The sequence below is a fragment of the Bos javanicus genome, chromosome 7 (assembly GCF_032452875.1).
Source record: "Bos javanicus breed banteng chromosome 7, ARS-OSU_banteng_1.0, whole genome shotgun sequence".
In the NCBI taxonomy this organism is placed as follows: domain Eukaryota; kingdom Metazoa; phylum Chordata; class Mammalia; order Artiodactyla; family Bovidae; genus Bos; species Bos javanicus.
Window position 1 is genome coordinate 94,353,541 of NC_083874.1, and position 18,451 is coordinate 94,371,991.

General features: G+C 36.1%; 1 protein-coding gene across 5 annotated transcripts in view; it reads right to left on the reverse strand.

The window, feature by feature from the left end:
- The window catches only part of SKIC3 (SKI3 subunit of superkiller complex), a 150,546-nt gene that overhangs the window by 32,905 nt on the left and 99,190 nt on the right, over nt 1–18,451 (reverse strand). For all 5 annotated transcript variants that reach the window (XM_061424417.1, XM_061424421.1, XM_061424420.1 and 2 more), the window contains 8 exons: nt 16,719–16,796; nt 14,404–14,528; nt 13,151–13,274; nt 9,238–9,456; nt 6,768–6,840; nt 3,870–3,923; nt 3,578–3,689; nt 520–648 (listed from right to left, as the gene is read on the reverse strand). In XM_061424417.1, coding sequence (XP_061280401.1) covers nt 520–648; nt 3,578–3,689; nt 3,870–3,923; nt 6,768–6,840; nt 9,238–9,456; nt 13,151–13,274; nt 14,404–14,528; nt 16,719–16,796 — 914 coding nt within the window. The remainder of the gene's footprint in view (nt 1–519; nt 649–3,577; nt 3,690–3,869; nt 3,924–6,767; nt 6,841–9,237; nt 9,457–13,150; nt 13,275–14,403; nt 14,529–16,718; nt 16,797–18,451) is intronic.

An 18,451-nucleotide genomic window follows, 5' to 3' on the forward strand; every position in this document is an offset into this window, starting at 1 on the left:
CTGAGGGAGGTCATAGAACAAATCCCCCTGAATACTTACAGATGACTGTAATATTTTACCACTTATAGTGTAAAACCTTTACAAAAAATACTTCCATTTTCTCCTCCTGGCCTCTGTGCTATTGTCGTATGTGGTTTAAACAGCTAATTACATGTTAAAGAGATTTCTACCTTATGTCTTTTGTTGATCTGTTCTATTGATCGATTTTCCTCCTCATCATGGGTGGTATTTTTCCACTTGTTTGCATGCTTATCAAGTCTTATCTGGGTACCAGACATTGTGAATTTTACCTTGCTGAATGCTGGATAGTTCTGTTCCTATAATGTTCTTAAGGTTTGTTCTGAATGCAGATGAACTCCTTAAAAATGATTTGACCATTTTGTCTTGTTCTTAAGCTTTGTTAGATGAGAATATAATAGCCTTTCATGCACGGCTAATTCTGCCTATTAGCTTTTGGCAATATCCTTCTGAATACTTTATCTTGAATATATCATGTATTAAATGCTTTTTCAAACTTACTTGAAGCAGAAACAGCAGACAACAGTGCCAAGTATAAATCCATCCTCTTTGGCTGAGTGCTGCTCACTAGAGCCAGTATATCATCAGCATGACAAGCTGCCATCAGCCCAGCCCAGACAGCAGGATCACCTAGACATAAGAAATACAATTAGGAGGCTTGTCGATATCAACATGCTGCTGAAAAACTACCAAAACTGAAAGTAAGAGTTTATAAACACCAAAAAATAAAATAAAAAAATGTTATCTACAGAAAAGTTCTATTTTCTTAAAGAAAAACTGACTCATAAGACACAATACTATATCCATCCTTCAAGATTTGCCGTTTTTTCCAAACACATCAGAGGATAAGAAATATCCTATTAAACTCTTCTTCCACTGCTGGTTACATGAGTGGTGCCTAGAGTACTATGCTGTTGTGGAAGGTTAATTACAGTCACATTCACTGAATTCCAAGGACAAGTCTCAGTTGTGTTCATCACTCTGTCCCTATACTAAAGGCTCAGTCACAGGAAAAGCGAGGTAACACAATTTCTCAGTTCTTAAAAAAAGTTTGAAGCAAAGGAAAACCTCAAGACAACTCCATTTTACCTATGTTCTAACAGCCAAACATGAAAGTCACTTTATCATTCCAAGTGAAGCAATTTTGATTATATATCCCTTCATTTATTTGATCTTTTTTTCCTTCCTTCACACCTTGATAGTGGTGAGTTGAGAGGTAATAAAAGAGATTATGAGTACAGACTCTTTTCAAGAGTTAATTGTGAAAACAGAAAGCTGCACTCGGATTTGGAATTTAGGTTTTTTTATTTGCTTGGTCTTGTATTTCACAAATCATATTTTACAGGTTAATATTTTCAGTCCGTTTACCCTTAAAGAAAAAATGGATAATTTTAAAATCCTACAAGAGGTTCCAGTTAACAATACAGTCATTTAAACATACTCCTTAGCTCTAGATTTTAATTTTTTCTTATCTAACTGCCCCATCCAACATATACTGTCTATCAAATGTCTGAAGTAGATCTATTTCATTTACAGATTATACAGGAATCATTAGAAATGTTATGCAGACCAAAAATTTTTACAAAAAATTAAGTAGTTACCTTGATATTACAAAATAGTTTCTGCCCAGATAATGACTACTACTACTAAGTCACTTCAGTCGTGTCCGACTCTGTGCGACCCCATAGACGGCAGCCCACCAGGCTCCCCACCCATGGGATTCTCCAGGCAAGAACACTGGAGTGGGTTGCCATTTCCTTCCCCAATGCATGAAAGTGAAGATAATGACTAGCTTATTTTAAATATCATAGAACATCAAATCCAGAATAAGAGAATGGGGACCATTTCCAAGAATTTATGATGCGATCTGAACACTATACAATGAAAGGCACATAACTGAGTCTTAGGTCTGGGGTTTTAGGTCTAACAATGCCACTGATGAACTGTGCAGCCACCTTCCCTTTGGAACACACACTTTTATAAAACAAGGCATCTAAATTAAATGACAGTTCAGGTGCCCTGAGGTGTAATATTCTGTAATTTCAACTGAAGTGGACTCAATTTCTATATTTCTAAGATTAAATGAACAACTCATTTAAGGCTCTTAGGGTACTGTATAGTTTAGATTTTGGGGGGAGGGATAGACATTAGCTGGAAGCAACTTCTCTTGCCATAAATAGTTCAGAAGAATTGTTGTTTTCTCTTCTAGAAATAACCAGCAACTCAAATTCCTTATGAAACAAAGTGATAATTAGTATACATATATACAAATATGTATACATATACACACATATATACATATATTATACTAGAAATCTAATGTTTTTCATATACTTGGCTTAACATATCTTTTAATATCACAGAATCATTAATCTAACAGACATTGGATTTCTTTCTATTCAACTCTAAATTCTTGAGATTACATTTAAATTTCTGAAAAGATTCCTTGGAGTACCATCTATCAAAACTTTGTTTAACTAAAGATCAATAAAGCCTAGGTATACAGCCACTACACATAACTACAATTACATTCACTTTCCTGGGCAATCTTACCTTTCTTAAGTGTATCTCACTTACATAATCAAAGACTTACATCAATCATTCTAGATCCACAGTAAGAATTCTTGAGAGCAATTCTATACCTAATAACTTGCTTGAGAACACTTTTAAAAATCAGACACTTACCTAACATGTAACACAGACAAAACCAAATATTTACGTTCCTTTTTATTCTATTTCAAAAATGAAAGAAAAAATAAACAAGGACAGGTCTGTCTACTTGTTTTATAAAATAATCTCTGAAGTTTAGTTACAAGCTTTATAATTTATTGTGAGGATGACATCAAATCTGTTCTTTGTACAATGTTTCCCCACAGTCCCTGGCCAAAAGCAATAGCATTCTGATCAAACAAATGTTTGAAGTGCTCTGGTGGAATATATTGTTTAAAGCTTATGTTTTATATTAAAAACAATATTTTGTAAAAATATACCCCATAACCCTACTTTGCCAGACTTTCCAGTTCTCTAAAGCATTTTTCCAGTAGTAGTAATGGAAGAAAGCTGATGCCATTTATAGCAATTCCTCGGGCCTTTGGTGATCAATGGTACACATAATTCTGGTTAGAACTGAGAAGAGGTTAGTTCAGGTGAGGTCAGCACCCTGTCAGTTCTAACAGTTACAACAGAATACATATATCCACTCTTCAAGAAACTAACTATACATAAAAGTAACTAAATATGTTTATTAAATAATTTAGTAGCTATAGATAAACCTCATTAAACCTGACTGATAGGAAAACAGACATAAAACTACTTCTTGAAAGTATATAATTCAGATTTTCAATAATGGTTAATGACCTATCTTTAAAGAGATATTCCTCTGAGCCTACTCCAGTAACTAATTATCTCTCAAGTATCAGTAGCTGAATGCAGATAATCAAATAATATGCAAGATCTTAAAATATTTTAAAATTCTCTCATTTCATAAAAGTACAAACTTTGCTTCACAAATGTAAGATGAACAGAATCCTATGTATGAAATGGATTATATTATATTCACCTGGAGAAAGGAGAGCTGCCTTCTGAATGGTCTTTAGTGCAGTATTTTTCTCATCTTCTGCTGAATTGCTTCCCATAGCCAACTGATTTACTGCAGTGTACAGTAATGCCTTCTACATAAGAGAAAAGAGAGTGTTAACCAATTCTCTTTACAGCTCCCTGACTTTCAAAGTGATGAAAAATAGTACTATACTGAATATGATGTGACTCCTGAGCTTAAGAAAAAAAATTACTCATTCATCAATAATATTATTTAACAAGTAAAACATTGCCCTGAAGTGGGGCAAACTAACCTTTCCATGATTTGAGTCCAGAATATGAGCCACGTTTCCTGCCACTGCACCTCCCTATAATAGTAAACAAATGATTACTTAGATAAATGCATAAACTTCCATGAAAAAGTAAAAATTAAGACTGATAGAATCTTTACATTAAATCATTTGAAAGGTTCAGTTTTATTACATTTATATTAACTTTTAAACTTCCTGAGAAAGTGAAAGTGTTAGTCACTCAGTCATATCCAACTCTTTGTGACCCCATGGACTGTAGCCCGCCAGGCTCCTCTGTTCATGGGATTCTCCAGTCAAGAATACTGGAGTGGGTTGCCATTTCCTTTTCTAGAGGATCTTTCCGACCCAGGGATCGAACCCAGGTCTCCCTCATTGCAGGCAGGCTCTTTTACCCACTGAGCCACCAGGGAAGCCTTTAAGCTCTCTAAGCACCAACTTAATACCACTGTTTCAAAAAACTAGTTTAATATTTTTATAAAAGAAAATCTTTTCTACTATGAGAATTTCAACTCTGCTCTTTTACAATTTTCATTAAAGGTCCAAGAATTACATGATTTCACAGTGGTAACAAACAAACATACAATTTTCTAACAATATACAAGATTGTGAAACAAAGACTCAGTGGAGATTCCACAAAATTTATTTTAAGATAAACTAATATAACTTCACTCCAAGAAAACACAGTATTTTTAAAACATCTATAGACCCTAGCAAAATAGGTAATTAAAGTTCAGAGCATCGTGAAACTCATCACTGCCTCAATAATCTACTCAATACTAAAAATAAGGAAAATCTATGCAGCATCCTAGGTTTCATAAAGTTGGCTTGAAATTCTTAATTTTTAAAAATTCAATTAGATGTTTCACCTGATAAAGTAAGTTGTAAGAATGATCTCATTTTAAATTAGAAGTATACTTCTAATGTATACTTCATTTTACATCATTAAGTGTATCACAAATATTTTTTTAAATATTTAAAAGTTTATTTTTAAACTTAATAAATTTACACTTAATTTAAATTTAAACTTAAAAATTTTACACTTATTTAAAATAAGTGTATCACAGATATTTTAAAAAACATGTCAATATAAAACAAATAGAAGATGAATTTAAAAAAAAGAAGGTTCACGAGTAAAGTCTGAAATGATTCATCACCACAACTACTAACTGTGATTTTGCTCAAGTTATTGAATCTTTATGTCTCAAGGACCCTCCTCTACAAAATGAACTTAATTCCAGCTACTTCATAATGCTTTTGAGATTAAATGACAAGACAGATAAAAATGCCAAGCACAGTAGTTGGCATATAAATGCTTCATTCCAGAGTCTAATAATGATGGTCTTTCAGGTTCTTGGAACAAAACATTCACTGAAAATAACAAACTGTAGGATAAAACTTTGCTACTCAAAGTGTGACCTGTATACCACCGGCAGAACTGACATTGTCTGGGAGGCTGTCAGAAATGCAGAATATCAGGCCCCACCCCGCATCTACTGAATTAGGTTTAAACAAAATTATGGGGTAATTTCATTCCATATTAAAGTTTAATAAGCACTGGGATAAAATATAAGAAGCATGTATTCTTAAAAGCACTGGCTAGCTGACAAGATATTTAGGACTTTTCAAGCCAAAACTAAAAGGGAAAACTGAAATCCACAGAGGTATAAGTGAAGGAAGTCAGTTTGCAGTTCCTAAACAATTTTAATTTTCAGTTTGAAGGACTTGTAGGTGAGAAATTAGAGCCCAGGATTCACACAAGGAGCAAGTATATAGGAAACCTGCACCAAAATAAGCTGAGATTCCCCCACTCCTGGCCAAGGGGCTATGCACTCAGATTTAAGGTGAATCAGAACTAGACCAGGATTCAAATGACTCTGAAAACCCAGGCACACAGTAGCCTATATGGTCCAGAAAGCTCAAGCTATAAACCTTCTTTAAGATGGTTCCAGATTGGTGCAGCTCCCAAGTACTGGCATTAAAAAGTACAACTTCTTTCTACAGAAGCGTACCTTAATACTAGGTAGGCCTTAAATTATTTCCACAAATAATCTTCAAGTTTACACAGTCAATCAACAAACAAGGCCAGTATGAAACCAACAGAAATAACAAACAAAAACAGATGTACTAGACTTCAGATATTGGAATTACTAGATGTAGTAAGTGTTCAAAACATAGTAGTTACTAGTATTATGTTTACTAACTAGTTATGTAAAGTATAAAAGGCCATATTAACTATAGAAATTAACAAAATACTTTACTGACTCCTGAAAATACCTTGCTCTTAAGAACTAACAACAGTGAAAATCCATTTTATGGAACATCAATGACTTCATATTTAGCCTTATATTTTTAGACATAAGCACTGTTCTAGTTGTTATTTTCTTATCTTTAAGAAACTTAAATAAAATTATTTGGGGGTATTCTGAAACACAATAGCAATGCTTCCGAACTATGAGCTGTGCTTAGTCGATAAGTCGTGTCCAACGCTTCAAGACACCATGGACTGTAGCCCATCAGGCTCCTCAGTCCATTGGGATTCTCCAGGCAAGAATACTGGAGTGGGTTGCCATGCCCTCCTCCAGGGGATCTTCTCAACCTAGGTCTCCTGCATTACAGGCGGATTCTTTACTGTCTGAACCACCAGGAAAGCCCAACTTAATCTATGTATGTTCAAAAAAGCCCACCTCCTTCTTTGTATATTCCATAACACCCCAGCAGCACAACAGTACATGGAAGAAACTCAGTGTACTACTTGCTGAATAACTAATAAACAACTTCATTAAATAACAGAACTCCCTCGCTATATTAATTATTTTCCAGAATGATAACAGCAATACTTTAAAATTACATATTACAAACTAAGCTACTTTACCTTTGGTCAGAAGTTAGAATGTTACTCACCTTTGCATTTCGTTGAGTATACTGGGCAACCACTCGGGACAACAGGGACCAAAGAGCAGGATCAGCTGGGTTACTGCAACAATCATCAAAAGCAGAGGGCTTAGAGATGGGAGTTACTTTAACCACAAAAAGTACAAAAAAAAAAAAAAATCAACAATTTATTTAGTACCTAAGTTAAAAATCTTTTTTTTTAATTTATTTTAATTAGAGGCTAATTAGTTTACAATATTGTATTGGTTTTGCCATACATCAACATGAATCTGCCACGGGTGTACACATGTTCCCAATCCTGAACTCCCCTCCCACCTCCTTCCCCATACCATCCCTCTGGGTCATCCCAGCGCACCAGCCCCAAGCATCCTGTATCCTGCATCAAACCTGGACTGGCGATTCGTTTTATATGATATTATACATGTTTCAATGCCATTCTCCCAAATCATCCCCCACCCAACAGAGTCCAAAAGACTGTTCTATACATCTGTGTCTCTTTTGCTGTCTCACATACAGGGCTATCGTTACCATCTTTCTAAATTCCATATATATGTGTTAGCATCCTGTATTGGTGTTTTTCTTTCTGGCTTACTTCACTGTGTATAATTGGCTTCAGTTTCATCCACCTCATTAGAACTGATTCAAATGTATTCTTTTTAATGGCTGAGTAATACTCCATTGTGTATATGTACCACTGCTTTCTTATCCATTCATCTGATGGACATCTAGGTTGCTTCCATATCCTGGCTATTACAAACAGTGCTGTGATGAACATTGGGGTATACATGTCTCTTTCCCTTCTGGTTTCCTCAGTGTGTATGCCCAGCAGTGGGATTGCTGGGTCGTATGGCAGGTCTATTTCCAGTTTTTTAAGGAATCTCCACACTGTTCTCCATAGTGGCTGTACTAGCTTGCATTTCCACCAACAGTGTAAGAGCGTTCCCTTTTCTCCACATCTTCTCCAGCATTTATTGCTTGTAGACTTTTGGATCGCAGCCATTCTGACTGGCGTGAAATGGTACCTCATTGTGGTTTTGATTTGCATTTCTCTGATAATGAGTGATGTTGAGCATCTTTTCATGTGTTTGTTAGCCATCTGTATGTCTTCTTTGGAGAAATGTCTATTTAGTTCTTTGGCCCATTTTTTGATTGGATCGTTTATTACAAAATAGAAAGCCCAGAGATAAACCCATGCACCTGTGGACACCTTATCTTTGACAAAGGAGGCAAGAATATACAATGGAGAAAAGAGAATCTCTTTAACAAGTGGTGCTGGGAAAACTGGTCAGCCACTTGTAAAAGAATGAAACTGGAACACTTTCTAACACCATACAGAAAAATAAACTCAATGGATTAAAGATCTAAACATAAGACCAGAAACTATAAAACTCTTAGAGGAGAACACAGGCAAAACACTCTCCAACATAAATCACAGCAGGATCCTCTATGACGCACTTCCCAGAATATTGGAAATAAAAGCAAAAATAAAAAATGGGATCTAATTAAAATCAAAAGCTTCTGCACAACAAAAGAAACTATAAGCAAGGTGAAAAGACAGCCTTCAGAATGGGAGAAAATAATAGCAAATGAAACAACTGACAAACAACTAATCTCAAAAATATACAAGCAACTCCTGCAGCTCAATTCCAGAAAAATAAATATCTTTTAAACATCTAAAACAAGTTCAAATTAATTGTCCACATGTGGTTGGAAGTGTGTGAATTTTTAGAAAGAATATTTTATCTCTTTATTAAAATAAGAAAGAAAAATCAGCAATGTGATTAATACAGAGCCATGAGATCTAATCAGGAAAGGTTAAAGAAATTTAATATGTCACATTCAAAGAAAACAGAGATCAGAATTATGGAAGGAAAATAAACTACAGATATAACACTTTTCTGTTGAAAATAAAACAAATAACCACTATGACTAATGATAAAAGCTTTCTATTTTCCAAATTTTCAATATATTAATGAATGCTGAGTGGCCAAAAAATTCCTAAAACCATTAAACTGAACAGTATCAAATAACAAACGGACAATATCACCAACTTGAGAGTTTGTAAGGATTTTCATACAAAAAAAGATTTGGGCCTTAATCTGAATAAGGAAAATTTTCTGTTCTTTATCAACCGAATTTTGTATTTAAATCACTAGACATGAAAAAACTGTCAATTACCTGGTCCAATATACAGTTTCATAAAACCACAACCTGGTTTCCAAATATACTCAATTACCTTGTTGTATAATCTTAATTGGGAAGATCCCCCAGAGGAGGGCATGGCAACCCACTCCAGTATTCTTGCCCAGAGAATCCCATGGACAGAGGAGCCTGGTGGGCTACAGTCCATGGGGTCGCAAAGAGTCAGACACGACTGAAGTGACTTAGCACGCACGCAAATAATCTTAATAAGGTCTAAACAGCAAAGACAATCTCATCAAGGACAACGGGACAGCAAGTTGACAAGTGCAGACTTTACCTGTGAACAGCTTTGGACGCTTGTCTCTGCACTGCCACGCTGCGGCCTTGCAGGGCACAGATGGCTGACGTAAGAAGGCTCCTCTGATAGTCACTGTTCGGTTTGCTGTGCTTCAGTAACTCATTAAGGGCAGCCTTTGACAGTGTAGCATCCTGCATTGCCAATCCGAGAGCACACAGGGCTTGAAGGCTTTCCGTTGTTGGTTCCTTTAAGATAGAGCTGTAAATATATTTTTAATTGCCTATTAGCCATGAGTACAATATTCTGTAGCTATTAGAACACACTGAACAGCTGAAAAAAACAGTGTACTTATAGATTCACCAAACTACGGTCCAGCTCTATGATAAATATAAAACTAAGTTCCATGGTTTCTAGGAACCATAACTTCCCTGAATTTCTAAAGCAGTTAGAAGGTACCAAGGGCCTTTATAGAGCATCAGTAGCCAAATTTCTTTTCTGGTCATTTTATCTACATTTAGAAACAAATACACAGCACAGTCTCTTTGGGTCTCACAGTTCTAGGTAAATAATTAAAATAATTTGCTAAAATCTTTTGATTTCAGTAAAATCCTAAAAGGTATGAATAATAAAGAAAAATCCTTAATCTAAGATCTGATTTTTATCATTTGCAAAAACAGTCTGTCTTGCTGCTCTGTGGTATTTGAAACCAGAGCTAGTATATGTAAGTACAAATACAACCTATATCCACCATATTCCAAGCGAGCATATTTATAATTGAAGGAGAATTTAAATTTTGTATGTAAGCATCCAATTTTTCTTTTCCTTCTTCAACTGTGAAATTTTATGGAGGTAAAAGTCACTAATGTTAGGAATCCTTATTAATTTAAATGAAGAAAACAAGCTCTTTACAAACTTAATAGAACTTCTAATAATAATTATGAATGTGTACTGTAACAAAACAAAGGAATTTTTAAAAATCTGTTAAAATTCATTAAAATATAATAGAAATACTTACAACATTACAAAATATCACACACCTACCACTATGCCTTTCTATTGTTGGGGTGGGAGGATAAATTGTTTAGAATCTGACTTTGAAAAATAGGTACAAAATCATGAATTTTCACGGGCAGCTCTGGATTAAACTTAAAAGAATCCACAGGAACTCTTTTTACCATAAAGGTTAATGGAAGCATCCGAATATGGAATGGTCATTTCCATCAATACAAATAACCCAAACTGTAAGTTGGACAACAAGGAGATCAAACCAGTCAATCTTAAAGGAAATCAGTCCTGAATATTCGTTGGAAGGACTGATGCTGAAGCTGAAGCTCCAATACTTTGGCCACCTGATGCAAAGAGCTGACTCATTGGAAAAGACCCTGATGCTGGGAAAGATTGAAGGTGGGAGGAGAAGGGGGCAACAGAGGATGAGATGGTTGGATGGCATCACTGATGCAATGGGCATGAACGTGGGCAAACTCTGGAAGATGGTGAGGGACAGAGAGGACTGGTATGCTGCAGTCCATGGGATTGCAAAGAGCCAGACTCAACCAGGCGACTGAACAACAACTAACAACAAAAGAAGACATTCTAATCTGTGTCTTGGTTCAAAAGGGAAAACCCCTTACTACTCTAATATTTCTTAATATACAAAATCTACATTATTACTGGAATGACCACATCCCATTAGGCTCACATGTGCTGAATGCACAGACCTGCAAGCTGTCCTGTACCACGTGCTATGGATTTTACATGTAATTATTTATATCATAAATTCTATGATGCTGGTAATCGGATTTTTTCCCCTTATATATTGAATTTATGCCTATTCCCCTTAAGCACCTAGGACACTGCTTAGTTCCCAAGATATGAATGCCAAACAAGATCAATAAAGAACTGGAATCTTAATTTTTCACAGAATGTCAGTCAGAGAACAGAATCCAAGGGGCAGGAAAGGGAGCAGTTTGAAAGATGACACACAGAGAACCAAAAAGAAAGAAACACAGATCATATAAACTACTTAGTCGGGGATTCAGTAACACACGAAAAAGGAGGTAAAGGCCTTCCCTCACAAGAGAATGAGAAAAGAATAATATTCAATTATTTTTCTCTACTTCCTTCAATGTTCAAAATTGTTTTTGTTACTGTTTTAAATAGTAACCCAATATTAATCTGAGTGAAAGTCAGTAAGTCATGTCCAGCTCTTTGTGACCCCATGGACTATAAAGTCCATGGAATTCACCAGGCCAAAATACTGGAATGGGTAGCCATTCCCTTCTCCAGGGGATCTTCTTAATCCAGGGTTTGAACCCAGGTCTTTCGCATTGCAGGTGGATTCTTTACCAACTGAGCCACCAGGGAAGCCCAAGATTAATGTAATCATATCTAATTTGGGGTTACTTTTGCTCTTGATAATTTACAGCAATATATTAGCATCTATGATTCTTTTGGGGGCTTCCCAGGTGGCATCAGTGGTAAAGAACACGTTTCCTAACACCGGAGACATAAGAGATGCAGATTTAATCCCTGGGTCATGAAGATCCCCTGGAGGAAGGCATGGCAACCCACTACAGTATTCTTGCCTGGAGAATCCCACGGACAGAGGAGCCTGCAAAGCTACAATCCATGGGGTCTGAAGAGCTGGGCATGACTGAAGCAACTTAGTACACACACAATTCTTTTTCCCAAGCTATTTAAAAATTTGGGTCTTCTGAACATGAGTGTATCCATGTAAAGTGACAAGATTTTTTAAATTCTGACTGGTTTTCTCAAAATAGCTAAGAGAAGGAGAATGAATTGCTTACTTATTATACAAGAAAATTACTTTAATCAGGATGAGACAAAAGTATCACAATGAATAAACAAAAACAAACCTTATCCTATAAGAAGTCATCTTGACCTAGTTACCATCTAATAATCCTTTCCCCCTATCTTTGTAGGGGAGCATAATTTGGAGACTCATGAAGGCACTTTTTTGGTTTTCACAATGAATGAAGAAAGCAATTAGTGTGATGGGAAACAGAGATGTGATCTTCCTACAAGGGGTGGAAAATTTCTGTATTATGAAGATCTGTACTAAAAATCTGTACTAAAAATGTCAATAGAGCACTCACTGATAACCACTGGCCAATAGCATACATTAATTATCTACTGCTTTTTAAAGATTAAGGTCAACTTTCTCAAAAAAATTTTCAAATAGTCAAAAAGTACCTTATAAACCACATATATCAGAGACTACTATTTTATTAAATTATCTCCAAAATACAGAAATATTTACAAGTTATACTGGTATATATACTTTCTTTAGACGCAACTTTAAATTAACTTTATCAGGTTAACCTGAAAAGGGAAGAGGAAACACAATCTCTTTGGAAACCCACTGGGCTGAAAACAAGCCAGTTATGACTGCCTTCATTAAAATTTTATAATCCTAAGAGAACAGCTTGGAGAAGGTAATGGCATCCCACTCCAGTACTCTTGCCTGGAAAATCCCATGGACGGAGGAGCCTGGTAGGCTGCAGTCCATGGGGTCGCTAAGAGTCGGCATGACTGCGCGACTTCACTTTCACTTTTCAGTTTCATGCATTGGAGAAGGAAATGGCAACCCCCTCCAGTGTTCTTGCCCGGACAATCCCAGGGACGGGGAGCCTGGTGGGCTGCCGTCTCTGGGGTCGCACAGCGTCAGACACGACTGAAGCGACTTACCAGCAGCAGCAAGAGAACAGCTGATCAATTACTGTTTTAAAAAAATAAATAATACACACAGACTACAGGATGGTTTTGAAGAACTGAATGAAGCCATGATCTCTAGCTAACCAGGTGGGTCTGATCCCTTCTGTTCACCAAAAAGTTCCTAAAACATTAAGAAATTCATTTTACGTTGCTTCCAATTTTAACCCAATATTTTTAAGTATCTGGTCATTTGAGTGTTGATGTCGACTATACATACCATTTGAATAGCAATGTCTTGGCTACGTCCGTTTTTCCTTGTTTATACTCCGCTATTGCCAGAGCTGTCAAGATATGAGCTTTGTCTTGCTCCGATTCAACAATAGTCAAGGCTCTCTCATACGCTGTTACACAGAATTGGAAACAAAAACAAAACAATATAAAAGCAATCCTGAATGACAAATAATGGGATTTTTCCTTTCCTAATCCTATTTTTTAAAACGGTCTAACTAAAATTATATCTTATTATGTCCTTGATCTCAAGTGAACGGAATAAAATTTTGTAATAATCTAACTTGGTTTAACTGTTCCAAGGTGATTCTGGAATATCATTAAGATTATCATGTGATATTCCTCAATTCTCATCTTGGGAATCTATAGGCAAGTCTGAGTCACTATCTTCAAAAGAAGTGGAGGCCTACAGTCATTGAGCTTTCACCCAAATTTCCATGAAGAAACAAGCAACTCCATTAAGCAGTTCTTACAATGAGCTACACACACACATAGGCTGGGCCCATACACGGGGAAATGCACTCAAAAGCATTTTTGGAGAAACCAAAATATTAATATATTATCACAAACAATGTCTGAGGTCTTTGTTTACCAGAAAAGTACCCGGAAACACTGTGGAGTAGTAAATACTTGCTTTCAGTGAAAGTGAAAGTCATGTGTATAGTGTAGTGTATAGCTGTGTCCGACTCTTTGCAACCCCATGGACTGTATAGTCCACGGAATTCTCCAGGCCAGAATACTGGAGTGGGGAGCCTTTCCCTTCTCCAGGGGATCTTCCCAACCCAGGAATCGAACCCAGGTCTCCTGTATTGTAGGCGGATTCTTTACTAGTTGAGCCACCAGTGAAGCCCAAGAAAACTGGAGTGGGTAGCCTATCCCTACTTCAGGGGATCTTCCTGACCCAGGAATTGAATCAGGGTCTCCTGCATTGCAGGTGGATTCTTTACCAACTGAGCTATCAGGGAAGGCCATTTGTGATCTTGGGTCTCAGTTTCCTCATCTAAATAATAAAGGTAACATTCAGTTCATAACACTGCTAAAAGAACTATTCATCATCATGTACTAAATGAAGGAACAGATAAAAAGTACCTATTATCATATCTCTTGTCAGATTTTTAATAAACACTACAATCCCGACCAACATCTTAGAATTATACCTTTCTATGTATAAGCTCATTATGATTGAAATTCTCAGCTCTGGAAAAGTAGGATGTATCCTTAAGCTTTACACAACATACTTACCTTTGCTGCTCTCCTTATACAGACCCTTCATAAATAAAGCTAATGCGAAACCTATGATGTCTTCTAACTCCTCAAGGGGTGTTGACTTAAAAGCCTGGATAGCTTTATCATATTCACCAATGGAACTAAGAAGCAAAACATAACTTACTTTTAATATCAAAAATCATTTTGGCTTATATCATCAAAATACAGAAATATAATTATACTAAGGTTCTTTTAACAACTTAACGTACTTCATCTCTCAGTGTTAAAGCTGCAGAAAAGACTTATATTAAAATAGAAGGCATATCACTTATTTCAAATAGTATATACCAGAGGGATTTAACTTCACACTTTGCTTCTTTTAAATTATATGTGAAAATGAACAGCTCTGCTGAACTGTCTTTTTTTTTTTTTTAATAAACTGCAAAACTAATACAATTATGTAAAGTTTAAAAATAAAATAAAATTTAAAAAAAAAAGAAAAAATAAATAAATAAACTGGTCTTTTTTTTTTTTAAATAAACTTGAATTAAACTCTTAAGTTATAAAAATAATTTCCAGTTGACCTTCACAATAATGTTTAAGCTTAATACATTAGCTAAAAATTACCCTGTGACCATGGGTTTAGCATCTTTGAGAAGCTTAGTAAGTCATAATCAAGCCCAGCCTTTGTGTAAACTGCACATCCATTTTTTTTGAAGTGCATATAGATATACTAAAATTCCACAGACAAAATCAAACATTATCTTCTCTGTATTTAATATGAATTAAAGTAAAAACTGCAACATATAATACTAAAGTAGAATGCCTTTTAATAACAACAACAACAAAAAAACCTTTTGTTTCTTTAAAAATAAAGAGATGTTGCCACCACCTGGAATAGACACACTGTACCTTTGAGACTCTTATTTCTGGTACGTGTCACTATATTCAGGAGCTTGCTTCTATTTTTAATGTGTTTTTGGAAATCTTTTTAATCTTAGAAGAGTGGCTGGGAGCTAAAAATATGGGCAATATTTGCTTCTAAAATTAATTTTATGAAGGTAAAAGAATTTAAAAATCAAACGCAAATTTTGACAAATATTTAATGAAGGGAAGCGAATTACCTTAGGTGTTTATGGATACACACATGTATTTTAAAAATATTTTTTTAATGAACACCATCTTCAAACATTTGATTACTTTTATAGAGAAAAGACTGGAGGACACAAGGGCTTCAACTTTATTTGTAACTTTTTTTCTTTTTAAGGAAACCTGAAGCCTATCAACAGAATTTTAAGATCTGTGCTATCTGAAGCGTAACTATTCACCGAATCATGCTCCATACTCTATTACTGTATTTTGCATGTTTAATATATTTCATAATAAAAACAAGTTAAAAAGAAATCAGAGGACCTATTTTTGATGGGAGGTATAAATTTTCCTCTAAAATAGTTACATTATATGAACCATCTAAGTAAAGCAAACAGATACTTTGTTCCATACAGCTTCTAACAACAAAATCTTGGAAGTGACAGTTCTATCAACTCCTAAACACACAGTTGAAAGGAATTAAAAGGAAAAACAATCAAAACGGGGAAAATTTTCTATCTACAGGTACCAGATATGATTCAGTTAGACAGTTATAAAAGAACTGGCTACCTCTGATTTTTACTGTGTAGCTCCTTAAAAAGATGTAGGTACTAATACCAAAATACCAAACTACAGGTCTAATAAATAAGGTGTTTCAAACAGGAACATTCAGTTTTGGGGGCAGCTCTCAATTTGAGGTGAGTCTCCTTAACTTGAGCCCCAAACCATCCTCCCCTTAACACTCCTATCATCCAGACCTAGTTCTAACCTCTGAAACAACTGGTTTCCCACCTTTTTTAAAAGTCTTTTTCGAAGTCAGAAGTCACTGAGAATCTAAAGAAAATTATATTGCTCCCTCGCCATCCTCAAAATGCACAGACAAAAATTTTTGTGTACTATCTCAAAAGGGTTTCTGGACCCTTAATCCCACTCCCAGTTTAAGAACAGACATCAAATCAGAATAAATCTAATCCACTTTCAATTAACTAGGCTTCTGCTATCAGAAAGAGGAACTGCCTCTTCTATCTAGTTCACATCCCTCAGTTCTGAACCTGCTCCTCCCAAAGGACACTGAGGCTGGGACTGGAAACTGTTAACACAGCTTGGGACGGTGGGAATGATGTGCCCTGGGCGGATGTCATCACTGTGCTCATTCACACTCGCCCCACTCTTTTAGAGACTGGGCATCACTCAATAGCTCCACAGCCTTCACCAGAAAAACCTAACAGATCCACAAAATCAATGGGGAAAAATATGCTTACCATAACAATCTGCCATAATTTCTTACTGTAACATAATAAGCATCTCGGTCTTCTGCAGTCTGTAACAACAAAATTGCCCTTTAAAAAAAAAGGACAAAGCATTTAAAATTATCTACGTGCAATAGCATTCTTTCACTCTTCCTCCTTAACAATCTACAGATTTTTGTTTTCATTTAATTATTTAACTAATTCCATAATAGCTTATTTATATTTTATTAAATTGGTACCACAAAAGCACTTAATAGATTTTAGACTGTTAATAATGAAATGGCCTCTTGATATGTGAAATCACTTATCATACTTGAGTTTTAAATATTCCAGAAAATTTAATTCAAATGTGGGAAACAATTGTGTTAATGTTTTAAAGTTTTGACACGTTTGAAGTACACAGAATTTGATGTACATAGTACACTCTTAAAATTATTTATATACTAGTAGTTCAAGGTAGGGACTTAGGAAATTGAGTGCTTTCATGTGCCTTTACCTGTTACGTACAGAAAGACATTCAGGCAATCCTGAATTCAGAGAAGGGAATGAGTCATCAGGAGTCCTGAGAGGTTTAGAATAATGTAACAACATGCTGACAGCCCATTTACCTTCTCATGCTCAGTCTCCTTTGGGCAAGCAGGAAAGTGTCTCAACAACTAAAGGAGTTGGCTATTTAATAATACTTTTTTTTTTCTGTTTTTCTGTTTAAAGATTAGCCAGGAAGAAATATCCAAGAAAAGCTTTTAATGCCTTTGACATTACATGAAAAACAAGGCAGTATTATAGACATAGTAATAGTAAACTACCTGTCATAGTAAAAACTATACCTGCAGTTATATTATTACCTAATTTGTAATTTCAAGTCACAAACACTTGTTTAACAAGGCAGAAAACAAGAGTGGTATAAGTCAAGAATGAGTGGTGTATATCCAGGTGACTGTGAAGTGAAGTGAAAGTCGCTCAGTCATGTCCGACTCTTTGTGATCCAATGGACTATACAGTCCATGGAATTCTCCAGGCCAGAATACAGGAGTGGGTAGCCTTTCCCTTCTCCAGAGGATCTTCCCAACCCAGGGGTTGAACCCAGGCCTCCCACATTGCAGACGGATTCTTTACCAACTGAGCCACAAGGGAAGCCCATGAATACTGGAATGGGTAGCTTATCCCTTCTCTAGTGGATCTTCCTGACCCAGGAATCTAACTGGGGTCTCCTGCATTGCAGGCGGATTCTTTACCAACTGAGCTATCAGGGAAGCCTAGGTGACTGTGGAGTTGCCATTTTAGCCAAATGTATAACCAATGTTAGACTTGCAATATTTGTGATTAAAACGTATACCAGAAAAAGGAGCAAGCATTCTAAAGCTGTCTAGTTTCTCTGTTTTGGTTTCCCTGGTGGCTCTGACGGTAAAGAATCCACCTGCAATGCAGGAGACCCAGGTTCGATCCCTGGGTCGGGAAGATCCCCTGGAGAAGGGAATGGTTACCCCTCCATTTACAAGGGGCTTCCCAGGCGGCTGAGCGCCAAAGAATTGATGCTTTTGAACTGTGGTGTTGGAGAAGACTCTTGAGAGTCCCTTGGACTGCAAGGAGATCCAACCAGTCCATTCTGAAGGAGATCAGCCCTGGGATTTCTTTGGAAGGAATGATGCTAAAGCTGAGACTCCAGTACTTTGGCCACCTCATGCGAAGAGTTGACTCATTGGAAAAGACTCTGATGCTGGGAGGGATTGGGGGCAGGAGGAGAA